This window comes from Solea solea, chromosome 18 (assembly GCF_958295425.1).
Source record: "Solea solea chromosome 18, fSolSol10.1, whole genome shotgun sequence".
NCBI lineage: Eukaryota > Metazoa > Chordata > Actinopteri > Pleuronectiformes > Soleidae > Solea > Solea solea.
The window spans coordinates 311,045-333,399 of NC_081151.1; the positions used below are offsets into that span (position 1 = coordinate 311,045).

Genomic DNA, 22,355 nt, shown 5'->3' on the forward strand with positions numbered 1-22,355 from the left:
TTAATCGTCTCTTGAGTGATGACATGGATGTTATAACATGTCAGTCCACTCCTTCTGATTCTGCCAGTGAGATACAAACAGCCCACAGGGCAACAGCGGTTCATTCAAGTGCATGAACACTAGTGCTCTTTGATTTAGACGAGGTCGTGAAAGGTGAAGCCGAGAATGAGAAGGAGGTAGATCTCTATCCTCTACTCTACTCTTTTCTTTTTTTAAGGACAGAGATATCAGTGACTTGAAAGGGAAGGAGCCAGCATTGAAACTTATCATAAATCTGTATTCTGGTTTAGTGTTTATGATATGCCATCATCCGTTGTGCCATCACTGAAGTGAAATCTCAGTGAATGTGGTTTTCAGCAGCCAGACTCCTGTTCCACACATTTGAACAACATAACGACTCTTGGCCGAGGTTTCAGCCTCACAGGTTAAAGGCCTGTAACAAGTCCACTCACCTGCAGTAACATCAGCAGCAGCAGCAGAGACAGCAGCAGCAGCATCAGCAGCAGAAGCAGCTGCAGCAGAAACAGCAGCAGCAGCAGCAGCAGCATAGACAGCAGCGGCAGCAGAAACAGCAGCAGCAGCAGATACAGCAGCAGCAGAGACAGCAGCAGCAGCAGAAACAGCAGCAGCAGAGACAGCAGCAGCAGCAACAGAGACAGCAGCAGCAGCAGAGACAGCAGCAGCAGCAGCAGAGACAGCAGCAGCAGCAGAGACAGCAGCAGCAGCAGCAACAGCAGCAGCAGAGACAGCAGCAGCAGCAGCAGCAGAGACAGCAGCAGCAGCAGCGGCAGCAGATAACACAAATGATCCCAGAAAAGTTAAAGTAAACGCTGTTTATCAGAATAAAAGTATGTAAATACATTTCTCATTTTCTTCTCATAAACATATTGTCGCTCTCCATAGTGAGCAGCAGCTCTGCGTCTCTGCGTCTCTGCGTCTCTTGGCTGCATCTCTGCGTCTCTCTGTGTCTCTTTGTGTCTCTGTGTTTCTGTGTCTCTGTGTCCCTTGGCTGCATCTCTGCGTCTCTCTGTGTCTCTGTGTCTCTTTGTGTCTTTGTGTCTCTGTGTTTCTGTGTCTCTTGGCTGCATCTCTGCGTCTCTTGGCTGCGTCTCTTTGTGTCTCTGTGTCTCTCTGTGTCTCTGCGTCTGTGTGTCTCAGAGGAGTTGACAGAAGGTAAATCCTCGCCATGTGAGGCCTCAGTTTGGAGGCGGAGAGTGAATGATTCAAATCTGCCGCTGCTATAAAAAGAGGGCACGCGTCACAACTCGCGCGCACCATCACACTGGAGCTGAGCACCATCACACGTGTTGTGCTGTGATGATGAAAACGATCAAAGCTGTTAAAAAGACACTCGTGTGTCTCGCGCTGCTGCCTCGTTTCCTGATGACCGCAGTCATGTTCTGGCTGCTGGACTTCATGTGCATCAGGAAAGGGCTTTTGTTCAGGATGAAGGAGCAGGAGGGGGACGCCATGGATCCTCCTCTCTGCATATCAGACTCCAACCGCTTCTTCAGCCTGGAGTCGCTGAAAGCAGTGTGGCACGGACACAAACTGGACTTCCTGAAAGCAGCGCGTCTCGGACACGGAGCGCCCAACACCGAAGTTGTCCAGCTTGAGGATCAGCGGCGCAGCCGCATCCTCGATTACGCAAAGGACAAGAGACCGCTCATCCTCAACTTTGGCAGCTGCACCTGACCGCCGTTCATGGCGCGTCTCAAGGCTTTCCAGGGAGTTGTGCAGCAGAACGCAGACATAGCGGACTCTGTGGTCGTGTACATTGAGGAAGCGCATCCTTCAGACGGCTGGATGAGCACTGACGCGCCTTATCAGATCCCCACACACCGGTGTCTGGAGGACAGGCTGAACGCAGCGCGGCTGATGCGCGTGGAGGTGCCGGACTGCCCGGTGGTGGTCGACAGCATGGAGAACTCCTCCAACGCTGCGTACGGAGCTTATTTCGACAGACTTTATATCCTGAGAGAGGCGAAGATCGTTTACCAGGGCGGCAGAGGACCCGAGGACTACCGCGTCTCTGAGCTCAGAGACTGGCTCAACCAATACAGACACACGCTGGAGACATCCAAGCCTCCAGTTATTCACGTGTAGATTTATTAGATTAGATTAGATAGGATATGACTTTATATTGTAGTATATTATATTTTATAATAATATATTATATTTGATTATGTAATATTATATGATATCTTTTGACAGAAGACAAACCGTGCTGCAGTTATTTCAGTATTATAGCTCCATTTAGAATTTCTTCACTTATCATTGATTTACGTGTATTTATTTTTTTTAATAGTTGGATCAAAGTATTATGGGATGTCCTGGACAGTTAGGTTCTGTTCACATTCACAAAGACAATCGTTTGCCCGTGTTTCTGTTCCTTCTCCGTGCGTAATCTTGGGTTTTACGCATCACTCTGCTCATCAGCATTTTTGTGAAGTTCGGTTTTTAAACGGAATCAGTCCAGAGAACCGGTACTGATGTGTTCTGATGTTGGTGATCACAGTGACGCTGCTGCTCTCTGTCCTGCACGGAACAAACTAACTGTTGTGCAAATAATGTTCCGTTTTATGGATCTATTTTTCATACAATAAAAACACTTTCATCTACTCGACCTTTTTATTGATGTATATAAGTCACATGTTCTCTATAAGCTGCATTACAGCTCATATTTCTGTCCTATAGATTCCACAGACATATGCTCTCTTATACATAACAGGGACTTAAAGAGGCAATGTTTCATTTCCTGTAGAGCAGCACAGTCAGACCTCCACCTCTCAACAGCTTTATTCCTCCATGTTCTTGTTGTCTTCTCAGTGTTTGATGGAACAATGATCAGATTTCACCAAATCTATAAACATTAAATTAGTAGAGGAAACTCTCAGGATGACCGTGGCTGATTAGGCGTCAGCCTCCTTTAACACTGATGGTGATTATCAGTCGTTGGTTAAAGCTGAAACAAACACACTGTCCTCTCTTAAGTGAGGATAATCACACTTGATCCTGTGATGATTGATAAATCCACCTGTAAAGATCCAAACACAGCTTAGCTCCACAAAGACACTTAACTGTGAGTCTCCATGAAGCTGCTTTACTCTACACTTCCACCATGGCTCAATCCTAACTCCTAGTTATGGTCCTGTCTCACTTCTATGTGAGATTACGAGGTGAACTTAAACATGAAGTCCGCAGAACACGGACAGTCTTGTGATTGGCCAGTTACCTGGAAGTGACGTAATTGGCACGTCAGTGCCAATATACGTATTGTTGGCACTGCTCCTTCTTTAAAGCCCACATAGACCGGAAGCTCCAATTAACGCTGCGTTTGTGTGTGTGTATCTGCGTCATGACCTCGTTTATGAAACCCTAAAGTGTCAGAACAAACAGTTCAGCCACTGCTGAGAAAATAGTGTTGTATTGTTTTCCTGGGCTCTGCGAAGCGGATCGGCACTTCCCTTATGCTGATGATGTCATCAGTAAACCTCACCACTCCTCTCACCACAGTAGCGCCTCCTGGAGCAGGCACTAGTCCAAGCACATCCAGTTGCGTACATTCAACCGCAGAAGAAGAAGAACTACTCTCGTTGTAGCTGCTTCCAGGTACCTGGCCAATCACAACACAGTCCACGTTCTGGGGGTGTGATTTTGGTCTGAAACAGCACAGCTGACAAGAGCGTCAGTGAGGAGATATTTTGATCGGCTCGTTTGCAGCGACTAGGAGGTTTTTAACCATGAAAACAAGTTAATATATGTAAGTAGACCTCCATGTGTGATACAAGCATTCGATGTCGCCTTTAAGTGAAGTTTGATGCTGTGTCCTGCTTTATATTGAAGAAGAAGAAGAAGAAGAACAACTACTCTTGTTGTAGCTGCTGAGCGTACAACGAGAGTAGTTCTTCTATGGTTGAAAGTACGTCATGTGCCTGGACTCTAGTGCCTGGACTAGGAGGCGCTGCTGTTTAGAGGAGTGGTGAAATTCGCCATTGACGTAATTAGTCAACAGAGGTGCTGTTCCGCTTCGTAGAGTTCAGGAAAAACAATCAAACCTGCGCTTTCAGCAGTGGCTGAACTGATTGATCTGGACTTTTTGGGCTTCATAAACGAGGCCATGACGCAGATACACACAAAAACACTTCTGGGCTATGGGATCTTTAATTCTTTTACTTCTAAAACGTCAGTAGATTTTGTATCAGAAAATGACTTTTTATTCTTAAGTAAATGTCTTGTGTGTATATATATATATATATATATGCTGATTTCAGCGCCTTAATATACTTTGACTTCTTTTAAAGTTCAACATTAATCATTTAAAAAAGAAAAGAATCCACCTTTCATTGACACAGAAAACAAACCCCTGTGGATACGTTTGAATCTGGATTCTTTCCATGCATGATTTTCCATGGAGATCAAGTTTCATTTGTCAGAAGACACAAAGCCGGGGTTAAGGGTCTCAAGTTTAACTTGTGCTGTATGACTTGTCCTCGCTCAGTCAGAGGTCTGGAGGCGAGGGCCCCTCTCTCTGGGCCATAACTCCACAAATGAATGTCTAGTGGCAGGAGGTTGAGAGGCCCCAGCAACCACAGAGGAACCTACATCAGCATGTTGTTTCACTTTGAACCAAGAATCTACTCACGGTTACACCACTGTGCACAAGTGTCAGCCTTCACTGGAGTTTGTGTTAGAATGAACATTATATATATATATATATATATATACATGTATATATATATACACACATATATTCTCAACACGAAATAAAACATAGGTTTGAACAATAACATTAATTAGAATTTAACTTTAGCTTTAAGAGAGTCAGGGTCATTGCTGTAGGAAAATGTGTCAAACATGAGAAACAATGACACTGTGTGGTCATTGCACAGTACTGCACATGTTTCAGAGGTCAGAGGTCACTTGTTGTTGCAGAGTTTATGATCAAACATGAATAAACATAATAACACGTTCACCTGCTCGTCCTCTTCTCCTCTGATGATCGTCAGGACCAGTCGTCCTCATGCAGAGCAAAACCTGGCCCTAACGAGGCACAACCTCACTTCTGAGGAACTGGTTAAGGTTAAGGTTAGGCATTAACTAGTTATGGTTAAGGTTAAGATAACAATAATGACACTTTGTTTTGACTGTGTGTGTGTTGCAGTGAACTCATGGACAGAGGATGAAAAGCTGTAAATGAGTGACACCTTGTGGTCACAGAGTGAGACTGCATGTCCTGACAAACAGAGTAAAGATTTAAAAATACAACAGTTCTATGTTAACTTCACATATTTCTGTGACTAGTTATGAAATGAACAGTCGACAGTTGAGTGTTGAATGTGAACGTCTGCGTCTTCAATAACTATGATTTTAAAAAGTCATCACTTTCTGTACGAAACATCACAAACGACAAACTATGATGTGATATCACGTTATAATCATGATATATATATATATAGACAGACAGACAGGTGAGCAGACAGACAGACAGGTGAGCACAGTATATATATATATATATATATATATATGTATATAATGTTCATTCTAACACAAACTCCAGTGAAGGCTGACACTTGTGGACAGTGGTGTAACCGTGAGTAGATTCTTGGTTCAAAGTGAAACAACATGCTGATGTAGGTTCCTCTGTGGTTGCTGGGGCCTCTCAACCTCCTGCCACTAGACATTCATTTGTGGAGTTATGGCCCAGAGAGAGGGGCCCTCGCCTCCAGACCTCTGACTGAGCGAGGACAAGTCATACAGCACAAGTTAAACTTGAGACCCTTAACCCCGGCTTTGTGTCTTCTGACAAATGAAACCTGGTAGTTTTTATGCTCTTGTTAGTTTGGTTAGCGGAGACCGACTCACACTAACCTGGTAGCTTTTATGCTGTAGTTAGTTTGGTCAGCGGAGAACGACTCACACTAACCTGGTAGCTTTTATGCTGTAGTTAGTTTGGTCAGCGGAGAAAGACTCACACTAACCTGGTAGCTTTTATGCTCTTGTTAGTTTGGTTAGCGGAGAACGACTCACACTAACCTGGTAGCTTTTATGCTGTAGTTAGTTTGGTCAGCGGAGAACGACTCACACTAACCTGGTAGCTTTTATGCTGTAGTTAGTTTGGTTAGCGGAGAACGACTCACACTAACCTGGTAGCTTTTATGCTGTAGTTAGTTTGGTCAGCGGAGAACGACTCACACTAACCTGGTAGTTTTTATGCTCTTGTTAGCTTGGTTAGCGGAGACCGACTCCAGTAACCTGGTAGCTTTTATGCTCTTGTTAGTTTGGTTAGCGGAGAAAGACTCACACTAACCTGGTAGCTTTTATGCTCTTGTTAGTTTGGTTAGCGGAGAACGACTCACACTAACCTGGTAGCTTTTATGCTGTAGTTAGTTTGGTCAGCGGAGAACGACTCACACTAACCTGGTAGCTTTTATGCTGTAGTTAGTTTGGTCAGCGGAGAACGACTCACACTAACCTGGTAGCTTTTATGCTGTAGTTAGTTTGGTTAGCGGAGACCGACTCCAGTAACCTGGTAGCTTTTATGCTGTAGTTAGTTTGGTTAGCGGAGAACGACTCACACTAACCTGGTAGCTTTTATGCTGTAGTTAGTTTGGTCAGCGGAGACCGACTCACACTAACCTGGTAGCTTTTATGCTGTAGTTAGTTTGGTCAGCGGAGAACGACTCACACTAACCTGGTAGCTTTTATGCTGTAGTTAGTTTGGTTAGCGGAGACCGACTCCAGTAACCTGGTAGTTTTTAATGATCTTTGCTAACCTGCGAGTGCTAAACACTTCCTCTTCATTGGTTTCCTGCAGTTTGATTGGATGTTGTGCCGACAGTGCACGTACGTACACACACACACACACACACACTCACACTGTATTAAAGATACAGAGCGTTTCGTTAATAACATACTTTGTAATCTTTGAGTATTTTCAAAGGCAAGTGAAGTCACGTGTATAACGTCTTATTTCTTTCAAACATCATTTCTGTCAGTGTGGAGATGAGCTGTTGCTGACCTCTGACCTGATGATCTGATGATGTCATGACATCATGAGCCTCAGTCCTGCTTGTGTTTGTTGAATAATGATATTATTGAGTGTATTTGTTCACTGTGAAACATTAGCAGAGATTCACATGTAGTTATACTGCCATCTTGTGACACATGTACTCAACTACATGTCTGAGACATTAACTCATGCAGCACACTTTGATGTCAGGTGGAATTCTATCCTATAATATCCTATAATAACAAATACGACACAGTCAGAGTCTGGATCACGTTTTCCAGAGGAAAAACTCTTCATTACCTTGATGGTTTTCAGCTGTTCCTGTCACCTGGTTAAAATGTATTGTTTTCTTGGAGCAATTAGTGTGTGGAAAATGTCTTTTTAGTCATTGTGTTAACTTGTTAACTCTTTCTGTTTGTTAGTCCTGCTCAACTCAGTGTGTATTTCATTGTTCCTCATCGGTCACGTCCTGTTCTGTTGTGGGTCATTCACATGTGAGCAGAAACGTGTTTTTACATCTTGTTGCTGAAACACCATCAACAGAAACAGCTGTGTTAGTAGAAGTTAGTCGATGAACCGTCTTTATTTGGACCCGGTGGTTTCCTGTCCCAGAGATAATGGAGATTTTAACAGAACTATGAAATCAGCCTGCAATAACAGCAAGTATTTAACATTTGTGTAAAAGGAGAAACAAAAGGAGACAGACAACCTCACATTCCATCAGTTGCCAGGGCAAACGTAGTGAATTATGTGTGAAGACGTCCACTGACCCATCTCTGTCTGCTGCCTTTGTGTGTGTGTGTGTGTGTGTGTGTGTGTTCACTGAGAGGGAAAGATCGTCTCACTCTCACTCACACACTCACTACAGGTCTGAAGCTTCTCACATCAGTTCACATGACACTGAGCAGACATCAGGCTTCTGTTCAGGCTGATCAGCTCTATGGTTTCACTGCTGGATCCATCACTGTTTGTCCACTTACTGCCCAGAAGAGACAGAAGAGACAGAGACAGAGACAGAGAAGAGACAGAAGAGACAGAGAAGAGACAGAAGAGAAGAGAAGAGAAGAGAAGAGAAGAGAAGAGAAGAGAAGAGAAGAGAAGAGAAGAGAAGAGAAGAGAAGAGAAGAGAAGAGACGAGAAGGGAAGAGACAGAAGAGACAGAAAAGACAGAGACAGAGACAGAGACAGAGAAGAGACAGAAGAGACAGAGAAGAGAAGAGAAGAGACAGAAGAGACAGAAGAGACAGAAGAGAAGAGAAGAGAAGAGACAGAGAAGAGACAGAACAGACAGAAGAGAAGAGAAGAGAAGAGAAGAGAAGAGAAGAGAAGAGACAGAGAAGAGACAGAACAGACAGAAGAGAAGAGAAGAGAAGAGAAGAGAAGAGAAGAGAAGAGAAGAGAAGAGAAGAGAAGAGAAGAGAAGAGAAGAGAAGAGAAGAGAAGAGAAGAGAAGAGAAGATACATTTAAGCTCTAATCTGCATGCAGCTGTTTTTCAGTCAAGTCAAAAAATGAAATGCAATTTACGACCTAATCACCTTGTGTGTTGTGTTAGTGTGATTGTGCGTCTGTGGTTGTGTGGTTGTGTGTAGGTGAGACTGCAGTTCTCATGTAAAAAGCTTCTTCTTCAGTTCTGTGGGAAAAAGGCTGAAACGTGAAAAGTGTCTGCAGTCTGAACAAAGTTCACTCCTCCCACTTTCACCTGAGTCACAGTGTGAAAGAAGGCGAGGTCATGTGTGTGTGTGTGTGTGTGTGTGTGGCTGACAGTAAGTCCACCTCCTCTGTTGAGTGATGCTTTCTTCTTCAGATGTAGGTGGACAGTGGAGTTCTGTCCAGATCTCTGTGTTTAAATGGAGGTTGGAACATTTCTCATTAGTCAGAAATGAAGAAGGTGAAAGTCTTCAGTCCAGTTACCTCCAGATAACTGTGAGAACCTTCACAGGTTCTTCAGGTTCTTCACATTTCATTTACACCACACACTTTTTCTTCTTGTGAATTATTTGCCTTTAATACCATTTTTCTAAACTGTATCCAGTCAATGCAAGCGTTATCATCAGTGATGGACAGTGATGCTGAGCAATTTTACAGCTTTTATTTATTTAAAACTAAGTCAGTCTGTCTCCTTCATGAGTGAAAGATTGTCACTCACAGGAAACATGACACCGACTTAGACTTAGTTTCACGTTACACACACACACACACACACACACACACACACACATATGTAGAAATATTGTGACATTCTAAATGTGTATGTATCCAGAGTGAGTGTGTCAGTGTGCAGACCTAACACTGACGGGTCCAGCTGTGATCATTATAATTATAATATGTCATTTAGAAATAAAGTGATTATTAATCTATCCCATGTTCACATGAAAACAATAATATACTGTATATATATATATATATATATTTATACATATGGGAGTTTCATGTGATTCAGGGTTTGAGTGTGGGAGCTCCGGTGCTCCTGCGTTTATCAATGGCTGGGTTATCAAATGGATAATTAACATAATTATAGAAGAAAGTGGAAATAAAATGTGTTTCAACATAAGAACAAAAACATTCTGGTCTCTCACAGAGGGAGAGACAGTTGGCATGAGAGACAGAAGCATGTGCACTAAACCAACACAACTCACTTCCTTCCTCTCTTTTATGTTTCTGTACCACTCTTTGTTCTCCTTCATTCACGCTTTTTCTCCTCCTCGGATTAATCGGTAAATTTGAACAAACAAAAGTTCAGCCTGGTTGAACAGGGTCAGCCAGAGCGCACCGTAAGCTTCTCTAGTTCACATGACCCCACACATTTCCATGTCCTTACAAAACACGCTTTCATCTCCCATGGAATCGCTGCCTCTAACCCTGAACACGTCCTGTTTTATTCTGATATGGTCACCACCTTCTCACATTGGACACGCCCTCTCTTCCTGGTGTTGCTCTCTTCCTGTATTATTTAATTTTCTAACTCAGATTCAGTTCAGACTCAGCTCAGTGTCACTTTACCTGCACGTGTTCCAGCAACAGTCTTGTGTGTTGTGTTAGTATGATTGTGCATCTGTGGTTGTGTGGTTGTGTGTAGGTGAGACTGCAGTTCTCATGTAAAAAGCTTCTTCTTCAGTTCTGTGGTAAAAAGGTGTACAGGTGTGCAGGTGTGCAGGTGTACAGGTGTGCAGGTGTACAGGTGTGCAGGTGTACAGGTGTGCCGGTGTGCAGGTGTACAGGTGTGCAGGTGTGCCGGTGTGCAGGTGTACAGGTGTGCAGGTGTACAGGTGTGCCGGTGTGCAGGTGTACAGGTGTGCAGGTGTACAGGTGTGCAGGTGTACAGGTGTGCCGGTGTGCAGGTGTACAGGTGTGCAGGTGTGCCGGTGTGCAGGTGTACAGGTGTACAGGTGTGCAGGTGTGCAGGTGTACAGGTGTGCAGGTGTACAGGTGTGCAGGTGTACAGGTGTGCCGGTGTGCAGGTGTACAGGTGTGCAGGTGTGCCGGTGTGCAGGTGTACAGGTGTGCAGGTGTACAGGTGTGCCGGTGTGCAGGTGTGCAGGTGTACAGGTGTGCCGGTGTGCAGGTGTGCAGGTGTACAGGTGTGCAGGTGTGCAGGTGTACAGGTGTGCAGGTGTACAGGTGTGCAGGTGTACAGGTGTGCCGGTGTGCAGGTGTACAGGTGTGCAGGTGTGCAGGTGTACAGGTGTGCAGGTGTGCCGGTGTGCAGGTGTGCAGGTGTACAGGTGTGCAGGTGTGCAGGTGTACAGGTGTGCAGGTGTACAGGTGTGCAGGTGTGCAGGTGTACAGGTGTACAGGTGTGCAGGTGTACAGGTGTGCAGGTGTGCAGATGTACAGGTGTGCAGGTGTGCAGGTGTACAGGTGTACAGGTGTGCAGGTGTACAAATCAAATCAAACCCTGGCACTAGTGAGAGTGAGACACTGTATGTTTTTCAGCTGGTTGCCATGTGAAACTAAATCCTCCCTCTAAGAAAATGATGCCTTGTTATAATAAACTTGATTCACACCCATGTTCGTGACTACACCTGGTGATACTGACTCCACCTCTATCTTTGGGCTGACACTTGTCTTTACATGTCTGGTTTAACACTGCAAGAGTTTACAATCATGAGCACTAAGCCCATTTAATAAAGGCCTCTTCAAAAGAATTTGCTAAAGATTGAGCATGAGATCACCACAAAGACGGTCTAACCTTTCACTGAATACCATCATTTTCTCATCAACACATTTCTTTTTGCAGGCAGGGTTAGGACGGCGGAAGCATGAGAGGTGTGCAGGTGTACAGAGGAGCATGAGAGGACGGCGGAAGCATGAGAGGACGGCGGAAACATGATTCATTTTTCAGGTCAAACTTCCTCTCACTCACTCACTCGCTCATCAGCAGAGGAAACTCTAAACTCTTGTTTACATTACACTTATTTTTTATGTTTTATTGATAAACCAACTTTTCCATGTGATTTGATAAATATCTGGAATCCTGTGTGTGTCACAGTAAAGGGAACATGTGTAATATCAGTACACGTGTTACCGGTGGAGAGTAAATGAAGATGAAGATGAAGAAGAAGCAGCTGTAGCTCTGAAACAACACGTAGGCAAAACAACATTAGAGAGTTTTAGTGGAGACTCATCTGTGCCATTTTCTCATGTATTAAACTTTTATATCACTGTCAGTGTTCAATAAAACACTCTACATTTGTTTCAAAGTTCAATAAACAAAAACGAACACCAGGGGGCTGCACTGAGCTGAATCTCCGCTGATTTAGTAAACGAAAGCTCATTTTGCACTGTCAGCCAATCAGAAGCAGTGAAACGCCGTCATCTGCAGCTGGACCTACTTGTCCTAATTTCAAACAAAAACGCCCGGAATGATTTGAGTGTAACACCGGAAGTCTTCCTGCTTTGTTTCCGCTGGAACATAAAAAAGGTAAGAGACGTATTTTACAGCAGAATCGACTTCTGTCTTTATGTTGTGACTTTTATCTCTTTATGTTTTTAAATCCTCTGCTTTCATGAGCTCTTTTCACTGTGTTTGTCGTGTTTAAAAGAGGTTTATAAAGTGTCGTAGTTTCACTCATGTAGTTGTTGTCTTTGCTGTGTTTGTCGTGTTTAAAAGAGGTTTATAAAGTGTCGTAGTTTCACTCATGTAGTTGTTGTCTTTGCTGTGTTTGTCGTGTTTAAAAGAGGTTTATAAAGTGTCGTAGTTTCACTCATGTAGTTGTTGTCTTTGCTGTGTTTGTCGTGTTTAAAAGAGGTTTATAAAGTGTCGTAGTTTCACTCATGTAGTTGTTGTCTTTGCTGTGTTTGTCGTGTTTAAAAGAGGTTTATAAAGTGTCGTAGTTTCATTCATGTAGTTGTTGTCTTTGCTGTGTTTGTCGTGTTTAAAAGAGGTTTATATAGTGTCGTAGTTTCATTCATGTAGTTGTTGTCTTTGCTGTGTTTGTCGTGTTTAAAAGAGGTTTATAAAGTGTCGTAGTTTCATTCATGTAGTTGTTGTCTTTGCTGTGTTTGTCGTGTTTAAAAGAGGTTTATAAAGTGTCGTAGTTTCATTCATGTAGTTGTTGTCTTTGCTGTGTTTGTCGTGTTTAAAAGAGGTTTATAAAGTGTCGTAGTTTCATTCATGTAGTTGTTGTCTTTGCTGTGTTTGTCGTGTTTAAAAGAGGTTTATAAAGTGTCGTAGTTTCACTCATGTAGTTGTTGTCTTTGCTGTGTTTGTCGTGTTTAAAAGATGTTTATAAAGTGTCGTAGTTTCACTCATGTAGTTGTTGTCTTTGCTGTGTTTGTCGTGTTTAAAAGAGGTTTATAAAGTGTCGTAGTTTCATTCATGTAGTTGTTGTCTTTGCTGTGTTTGTCGTGTTTAAAAGAGGTTTATAAAGTGTCGTAGTTTCACTCATGTAGTTGTTGTCTTTGCTGTGTTTGTCGTGTTTAAAAGAGGTTTATAAAGTGTCGTAGTTTCATTCATGTAGTTGTTGTCTTTGCTGTGTTTGTCGTGTTTAAAAGAGGTTTATAAAGTGTCGTAGTTTCATTCATGTAGTTGTTGTCTTTGCTGTGTTTGTCGTGTTTAAAAGAGGTTTATAAAGTGTCGTAGTTTCACTCATGTAGTTGTTGTCTTTGCTGTGTTTGTCGTGTTTAAAAGATGTTTATAAAGTGTCGTAGTTTCATTCATGTAGTTGTTGTCTTTGCTGTGTTTGTCGTGTTTAAAAGAGGTTTATAAAGTGTCGTAGTTTCACTCATGTAGTTGTTGTCTTTGCTGTGTTTGTCGCTGTGAATCATCTCTATATTCTCTGGTGTTTAGTGCAGGCTCTGCCCCAATCGGGGGACCTTCAGGTTTAAAGGGCTAAACTGATGAGTGCAGGACTCTTAAATAAGCAAATCAATCCATCCTTACATGTACACTTCTGTCAAGAGTAATAATCTTAACTCAAATAATCTTAAAAATAGGACATGAACCTCTCCACCCCCAGCAGTGAAACACACACACACACACACACACACAGTAGGCTGGTGATAAGTGGTGAGCTCTCGTATCACAGCTGTGAACAACAATAATAAAAGAGCTGTCGTTCTCTCTGCAGAGACACAGACAGCGTGGCATCCACTTACACTCATTCACAAACCTCAACATTGTAATCCTCAGTTACTGCATTGAATCTAAACACACACACACACCGTTCTGAGCAGCGTGCTCAGGGTTACCCCAGCCCTTTGACCTGGTGGGGACTCAAACCGGCAACCCTCCGGTTCCCTCCCTCCCTTTCAGTTGGCCAGTGGTTACATTCTTGTTGTAAATTTGAAATCATTTGTTGAAATGGTGGCCACACAGTGGAGTAGTGGCTCGTGGTGTTGCCTCGCAGCAAAGCGGCCTCTCTGTATGGAGTTTGCACGCGTGTGCTTGGATTACCGCGTGTGCTTGGATTACCGCGTGTGCTTGGATTACCGTGTGTTTGGATTACTGCCTGTGCTTGGATTACCGTATGTTTGGATTACTGCGTGTGCTAGGCTTACTGCGTGTGTTTGGATAACTGCGTGTGCTTGGATTACCCTGTGTGTTTGGATTACCGTGTGCTTGGATTACTGCGTGTGCTTGGATTACCATGTGTGCTTGGATTACCATGTGTGCTTGGATTACCGTGTGTTTGGATTACCGTGTGTGCTTGGATTACCGTGTGTTTGGATTACTGCGTGTGCTTGGATTACCACGTGTGCTTGGATTACCGTGTGCTTGGATTACTGCGTGTGCTTGGATTACCATGTGTGCTTGGATTACCGTGTGTTTGGATTACTGCGTGTGCTTGGATTACCGTGTGTTTGGATTACCGCGTGTGCTTGGATTACCGTGTGTTTGGATTACTGCGTGTGCTTGGATTACCGTGTGTTTGGATTACTGCCTGTGTTTGGATTATCTCTGGATTCCTCCCACAGCCCAAAAACATGCAGATATTAAATGGCCTTGCATGTTCATAAGTTGGAGACAAAAAGACAAGAAGAAAAACCATTTCTGTAGCAAACACTGACTTTATTACTTTCCTTTGACACTAGAAAAATAAAACCTTGCACTAAACAGGAATAAGAAAAGGCCAGTTATTGAAATAGTCACAGAGATACAGGTGTGTTTGAGCACACACAGATGAAATGGTTCTAGTCTTCACTGACCAGGTGCAGTTCACATCCAACCAGAGGCCGAGTCTGGGACTCTTTCACCAAAGGCTTTCATTGGCACACCTTTGTCACTGAGACCAGAACTAAAGCATCTGTGCGTCCTCCACAGCACACACTCCACCAACGTCTCAGTTTTCTTATACTTTTCATTTCATCCAGACAAATTCAAACCTTTAAATCTCCGTCTGTCCTTTCACTTCCTCATAGTCTCCTTCTTGACCTTCTTGACCGTGTGTGGAGTCTTGACTAGTTTCTACTGTAACTTTGACACTGTTTTGCTGCTTGTTATTTAGTTAGTTAGTGAGTGAGTGAGTGAATCTAGGCTGGAGGCCTGGATCACAAAGCAGGATTAGTATGTTATTCTTCTGTGGGCTTCTCCTCTTATCTCTGGGTTTAACTCAGATTTCCCTGTGTCAATGAATCACCATGGTAACCGATGCTGAGTCTAATCTGCTCTGAAGCAGCCACTTTAAAGGCTCAGATTATCTACCGAAAAACAAAAGTCCTCACTCCTACAGGATCCTGACGGGGACAATGTCAGTCACATGACAACAGCAAAGTTAGAATTATACGTAGATAACTGTGCTTTAACTGCACAGTTTTAATGTGACAATAAAGTAGAGCTGAAATGATTCATTGATGAATCAGTTATTAATCAATTACTAAATCAATCGGCAACTATTTTGATAATCGAATAATCGGTTTGAAGTTTTTTTCAAGATTAAAAAAAAGATTTCTGATTGTGAATGAGAATATTTTCTTCATTTCTTTGCTCTGGATAACAAAGAAATCATCAAAAGTTTGTGGACAAAACAAGACATTGGAGAACATCATCATTTCCAGGTTTGACAAACACCGATCCACATTTTTTAAGTTTTTCTAATATTCTGAACACCAAACGATTCATTGATTGATCGAGAAAATAATCGACAGATTAATCGATTATGAAAATAATCGTTAGTTGCAGCTCTACAATAAAGTTGTTTATGTTTGAGGGAGCTGGAAAATCTGCTGAATCAGTAAAAGTAAAAGTTAACTGTGAATAAATGATGATGTTTAGAAATAGCGTGAAGTTGCAGCTTCTGCTTATCTTGATGAGCTGCTGTGTAATGCTTTTATTTTGAGAAGCACTTTGGTCAACTGTGTCCCAACATTCACACAGCAGCAGTGAATAATCTGGACATGATCTTTAGGTCTCATTTCATATCAACGACGTTCTTCTTCTCTGTGTCGTGTTAATCAACTGAACACACAAGTAAACCCAGAGTTAACTAGTTGCAAATCTACTTTGTGATCCAGGTCATCCAATGATGACCTGGATCAATGTCAAATCTGCCACATCTCATGGGAACAGAATCACAACATGGTCAGAGCCGTGCTTCCATCACGTGATCGTTACCCTGAGGTACCAGAGGAAAATAGTCCAGTAAAGTAAGCTCCACCCACGACAGTCAGCTGGTCTTCTGTCGCTTTCTCTTCAACACCTGCAGTCTGTTCTCACACTGACCTGCTGATTTCATCACACTGATCTGCTGATTTCATCACACTGACCTGCTGATTTCATCACACTGATCTGCTGATTTCATCACACTGAGGTGGTCATCAGGCACAGCCCACACCCCCACCATGTATACCATGTATATATCATGTACACCATGTATACCATGTATATACCATGTATATACCATGTATACCATGTATACCATGTATATACCATGTATACCATGTATATATCATGTATACCATGTATACCATGTATATACCATGTATACCATGTATATACCATGTATATACCATGTATACCATGTATATCATGTATATACCATGTATACCATGTATATACCATGTACACCATGTATACCATACCATGTGGCAGATGACTGATGCATCACAACAACATGTTTTTCACAACAACAAAAGAAGTTAAATGAAATAATGTCACACAGTCAGACTGGAGTCAGTACATTAACATGACATTAGGAGAAGAATCTATTGTCACTTTAAAATACAAGTAAACATGTTCGTCCGACTGAATCGAACTAACTCAGACTAACAGATGATGTGATTAGGAGTGGAATTACCACCGCATGTGTGCGTTAAGTTGGACCAGAGTTTTGGACTCAAACTAGTCTCCACCCTCCAGGTTTACACCAGGAAATGAAACAAGCAGCCTGTGCACAGAAGAAAAACATGGAAAAATGCAGGTCAGTGCATTTGTTGGACAGATCTTTTCTACATTGCCTGTAGTGTGTGAGTGAATGCTTGTCCATTGCCTTTCACCCTGTGTCAGCTGGGATTGGCACCAGCAGCCCCTGACCCTCATGTGGACGATGGATTAATGGATATACAGTATCCTCTCTTTGTTTCTCACCTAAATATAAGGTAAAGTGATATAAGTGCATGTGAATTGCTGTTTAGTCAGAATAATTGTCACGTGGAATTGTCGGATTCATTTGGTCCCATGGACATTATAGCCGAGTGTCGTCAAAGCTACACAGGAAACATGTTTGGTGTCAGAAGCCAAACCTCCAGCTGCCAGAGTCCAACCCGTGTCTGTGGACTACATGCGTGTAAAAGGCTCTTGTTGTTGTTGTTGTTGTTGTTGTTGTTGTTGTTGTCCGTCAAGTCCATCAAAGCCACATTTGATGGACTCTGGTTCAGTGCTGTACACAGGAAAATACTTTTTATGGGCACTATAAAAAAAATAGCCCTCGAACAATTTTGTATCAATTAATTTTTTCCCAGAAAGGAAAAGAATGATTGATTTGAAGATGCTGAAATAGTGAATACGAAGGTGACATTAAAAAACCTTAAAGAAACAGGTTCATAAAAATAGGAACGTTTGAGCTCTTCCTAACTTGAGTTATTTGATTATTAGCCGGCATAAATCCAGGTGAAGCAGAGACGTGATCTGTGTCTTTGTTTTTTAAGTGCTGGTCTCAGAGTGGGGGCAGTTTTGGCCTGAGTTCACAGTCGTCCTCTTCTCCTACCGTTTACCGTAGCTCTGCTCGAGCCACTGCCGCACGTCCTTCAGACTGTAGAAGAAAGGGCCTTTCCCCCCCAGGTAAGCAATCTTTTTGTGCTGCACTATGCACACCCGTTCATTGGCCACGCCGTACGCCACGTTAGCATTGTTGTCCATGCAGTCTGCCACCAGCCGGCACTGTGGCGGCAGCGAGAAGTGCTCCGTGAGCTTCCGCGCTGCTCCCAGCCTCTCCTCCAGGTTCTGGTGCTTACGTACATTGAAAGAGGACGACCCCATGGGAGGAGCCACCCAGCCGTCAGACGGGTGAGCCTCGTCAATGTACACCAGCAGGAAGTCGGCCACGTCACTGAAGTCCTCCACCAGCTGCCGGAAAGCTGGCAGATGACTGATGAAGGGGGGTCAGGTGGCTGAGCCAAAGTTGACCACCAGAGGGCGGTCTAATGACTCAAAATCCAGAAGATGGCATTCGTCCTCATTCCGGGTCCTGGCAGCGTTTAGCAGAGTGGTGGCGTTGCTGCGGGGGCCACCAGGCACCGCCACCACCTTAGAGTTTGGTGCTTCACGTCCAAGTTTGACCTGAGGAGACAAATAAGGAGGTCATTTTTACTCTTTAAAGGTCCAGTGAAATAGAATATATAAGTCTGTTTTACATTAGTGTTTAATCCAGGGCGCCCTTTGAATCGGATCCTGCTGGAGCACAGTCCAGAGGCTGAGACCTTTCAAGTGGATCCAGCGCCACCCATGTCACAGCCTGTAAATAAATGCGATGCTGCTGTATACACACAAACGCTCCCTCAGTCAGGTCTGATAGTATTGCTTGACGGAGCTGGTGTTCAGATGAAGGATGCAGCATACAAATCATGCTACATGGTTAGAGTTCACGAGGCCAAAGTGTATCAGAGTGGATCACAGCTGCAGCTAATACTACGTTTATGTTGTTTAGGACTAAAGGACGTGCAGTCAAATGAAAACAATAATTACAAGATCATTCAAGAGAGTGCAAATCTTCATTGGTGACACACAAATTCTGTTCATTAAAACAAAAGTTAACTTGGTTATTTTGTTAACAGTTAACAACGGTTAACTTGGTTATTTTGTTAACTTGGTTAACTAATACATAGATTTTTATTTTGTAATCTGAAATTGTTCATTAATTACGGTTTAATGAAAAGACATCTCCTGATGTATAAACTGGGATTAAATATCAATAAAACAAGTATTAAATGACAGCTTGGCACTAGCAAATGTACTTCTATACTTTAAATGTGTAATTGCTTTGATAGCGTTTAAATAAATGTTCATATAGACAGTGTGTGGTCTAGATTTAGAAATGGTGGCAGGTTCCCAGCAGAGAATCTTTGGATTCAGGTTTCCAAACGCCTCAGGGATGATTTTCACAGGTAGACTGGTTCATGTGCTAATCCATGCACTCTGATTTATTATGTTTTAATTCCTCTGTGACTACGTCACAATCCTCAGATCTAACACATTTTTAATTAAATGTTATTGCAATAAGTTTAAAAATAGATCTTTTTTTTGGTGTGTTTAACCTTTAACACCAAAGCCTTTTTCATTCTTTTTTGTTGTTGCTTATTTTAAGCATAAAAGGGCCAGAAAAAGTCCTGTGACTTCAGTCATTTTGAAATAGTGCATTAACAATTTAAAATCAAGTTTTATTTAGAAAAAAACCCACCTGTGAATTTAAAATAACATGTGTTAGAGTTTTTGTCTCAATGTCCAGAAACAGGACAAAAAAATGGAACGTTATGTCCAACTCTGTCCTCTCTGGTGACGAAGACGCTGATTCTCCGGTGGAATCACCGTCATAACCACACGACGGCTTTTACTAGAAACTTGTCAGTTTTCACAAACAGTTGGAATTTTCCCCGTGGTGTGATCACAGTCATGCAAACGTGTCGTCAGTGATGTGCTCGTGTTAAAGAGTTCTGTGCGGCTCCCACTGACCGAGCTCCACGTGTAAAGATCAAGTGTTTTTACACAGTAATCACTAGGACTGTAAGAGAGAGACAGTGATGTGAGGGAGGAGCTGGAGCATCTGTAACTATCACTACAATGACGTACGAGGGTCACACTATTTTTATTTACTCATTGTAATTTTGACGTGAACATATGGGCTTTTTATTCTATATTGTTGTAGTAGTTTGACATTTATTTATCAATATATTTATGATATTACTTATGTTGCTTTATGTCTATATTTAGGTTTCTGTTAAAAGATATAAACAAAACATTAGAACTTTTATATTATAATTAATATTTATTTTTTATTTTGGTGTAGAGCTGCAACAGTATTTGATTAATATTCCATTACTAGAACGTTTCAGCTTCTTAAATGTGAATATTTTCTGGTTTCTTTGCTCCATAATACAACAAAATCAGTAAAACTCGTTAATTTTTTCAACATTTATTTTTTGTTTGTGTTTTATGTCATTTTAAAATATTTAAAGTTATTGTACAGCACTTATATTAAACATGCTCTATAAATAATCAATAATGAAAATAATCTGGTTGTTTAGCTGTTTCTGTTGCTATGGAAACATCAAAACAACATATACGTGTATAATGTATGTATAGATATATATATATAAAGATTTCTAAGCTGTGAGCAGGTGGCTTTTGGTGTTTTTCTGAATCCACCTGTGATTTCATGGAATCACTTGTTCAGTTTGGGAATAAACGACATGTTTTAAACTGCAGACACAAAGTAAAGTGCAGCGGTTTACCTGCTTGTGCGCGTCCAGGAGGAAACTGTGCCAGATGGAGCGCAGACCCGCGGAGGTGAACATGCGGCGCCACTCAGCGGAACCTCCGGACCTGGAGCTGCTGAGCAGCGCCACGACGCGCTTCAGCAGCACCACAGAGTCATAGAGCATGAAGAAGAGACAGTTGGAAAAGAAACCAGGCAGAATCTGCAGCGTCACGAGCACGTCCTCACTCGCCGTTCCCATTTTCTTTCTTTAGTCTTTTCCGCGTTTATGTCAGACTGTCGTGGAGCTTCATTACGCACAACTCCGCTGCTTCTCTCACAGTCATGTTCCGTGGACTGTTGCAGACACACAGATAGAGAGGTCAGGTGTGTGAGCGTGTGTGTGCGCGCGCGCGCTCAGGTGCTCCGCGCCACCACAGGCTGCCTGAGCTCCACGCTCCTGATAGAGGGACGAACATTGTAGTTCAGATGAATCCTTATCTTTGCAGCAACACTGTGACGTCAGAGGCAGCCTGTCCCCTCCCCCCACTCCACCCCCCCTCCCCCCACTCCACCCCCCCTCCCCCCCTCCCTGAGTGAGTCATGTGCGCAGCCACTGTTTTCCACATGGAGCACAGCTGATGTGAGAGTTTAAACTTCTGCAACAGTTATTCTGTAATCGATCACTAATCAATTACTAAATGAATCGTCAACTATTTTGATAATTGTAATAATAACTTATGTCATATTTTTGTATCACATTAGAACTGGAGTTATATAAGTCAACCAAATCTTCAACTACAAAATAAAACCAAAGAATTTAAGATTATTGGGGATAAGAGTTGGGGCTAATGATGATGAGCAGCAGCAGCAGCGGCAGCAGCAGCAGCAGCAGCAGCATGGATAGACTGAGGTCAGAATTAAAGCAAAGAACAGAAGCAGTAAAATACAACGGAGCATTCGTTCACCTTTCTGAAAAGACGTAAACCTCCTGAACGTGAGACCTGCAGACACTTGTCTGTGTCACCTCTCATGTGACACAGCCTCAGACGCTCTGCCACCAATAATGAGATAAAGCTTAAAAATGCCAGCTGTGCAAAGCCTGTAGAAACCTGCTGCCCAAGGGGATTTCAGCCTGTGTGTGTGTCTGTCCAGAGTCATTCTTCATCATATTTACATCACAGACTCTTCATTTACATTAATCACTGCCAACGAAAGACACATTAACATTAAATGCTCAGAAGCAGACTGAGATGACATTACATGTCATTTAGCAAACACTTTTATCCAAAGCGACTTACAAGGGAAGAGAGTTCAACCTGCCAGGGGTGGAGTTGAACTTGCGACCATGAAGTCTTTTGCACACAGGGTACCGGTCTTAACCACTGAGCCACTGGAAACTGTTCTTTAGGATTTCACTGCTTTTAACTTGATCGACTGCATAAGTCAAGCTAATTTGTCGGCTTTAATGAAATGGTGTCAATCACAGGTTTGACCACACCCTCAACAACACTGGAGACATCAGAATGTTTCACTGCAGTCTAATCCCACCTTTCACCTCATTCACTCACTCACTCACTCACTCACTCACACTTGGATAAAAGATAATGTTTAACAGATTTAGCCTGGTGTGTGTGTGTGTGTGTGTGTGTGTGTGTGTGTGTGCGCGCGCGCACATATACAGAACACATTTCTCTGACATAAACACCGACCTTGTTAGGACCAGTTGTCCTCATGGAGACCAAAACCTGGTCCTACTGTGGCAGATTTGAATTGTGGTGAGGTTAAGGTTGGGGTTAGACATTATCTGGTTAAGGTAATGGTTAAGGCTAAGGTTATTGTTAAGGTTATTGTTAAGGTTAAGGTTATTGTTAAGGTTATGGTTAAGGCTAAGGTTAAGGTTATTGTTATGGTTAAGGCTAAGGCTAAGGTTATTGTTAAGGCTAAGGTTAAGGTTATTGTTAAGGTTATGGTTAAGGCTAAGGTTATTGTTAAG

At 42.6% G+C, this 22,355-nt stretch overlaps 1 protein-coding gene and 1 pseudogene across 1 annotated transcript; one reads left to right on the forward strand and one right to left on the reverse strand.

The window, feature by feature from the left end:
• Positions 1 to 1,263: 1,263 nt before the first annotated feature.
• LOC131444941 (thyroxine 5-deiodinase-like) lies at positions 1,264 to 2,621 on the forward strand (annotated as a pseudogene).
• Positions 2,622 to 14,508: 11,887 nt separating this feature from the next.
• Positions 14,509 to 20,843, reverse strand: dio2 (iodothyronine deiodinase 2). Its single transcript, XM_058614465.1, has 2 exons — positions 20,397 to 20,843; positions 14,509 to 18,228 (listed from the first exon to the last, which is right to left on the reverse strand). Exons 1-2 carry the CDS (start codon positions 20,619 to 20,621, stop codon positions 17,653 to 17,655), a joined length of 801 nt encoding a protein of 266 aa, XP_058470448.1. The 5' UTR covers positions 20,622 to 20,843; the 3' UTR covers positions 14,509 to 17,652.
• Positions 20,844 to 22,355: the final 1,512 nt, after the last annotated feature.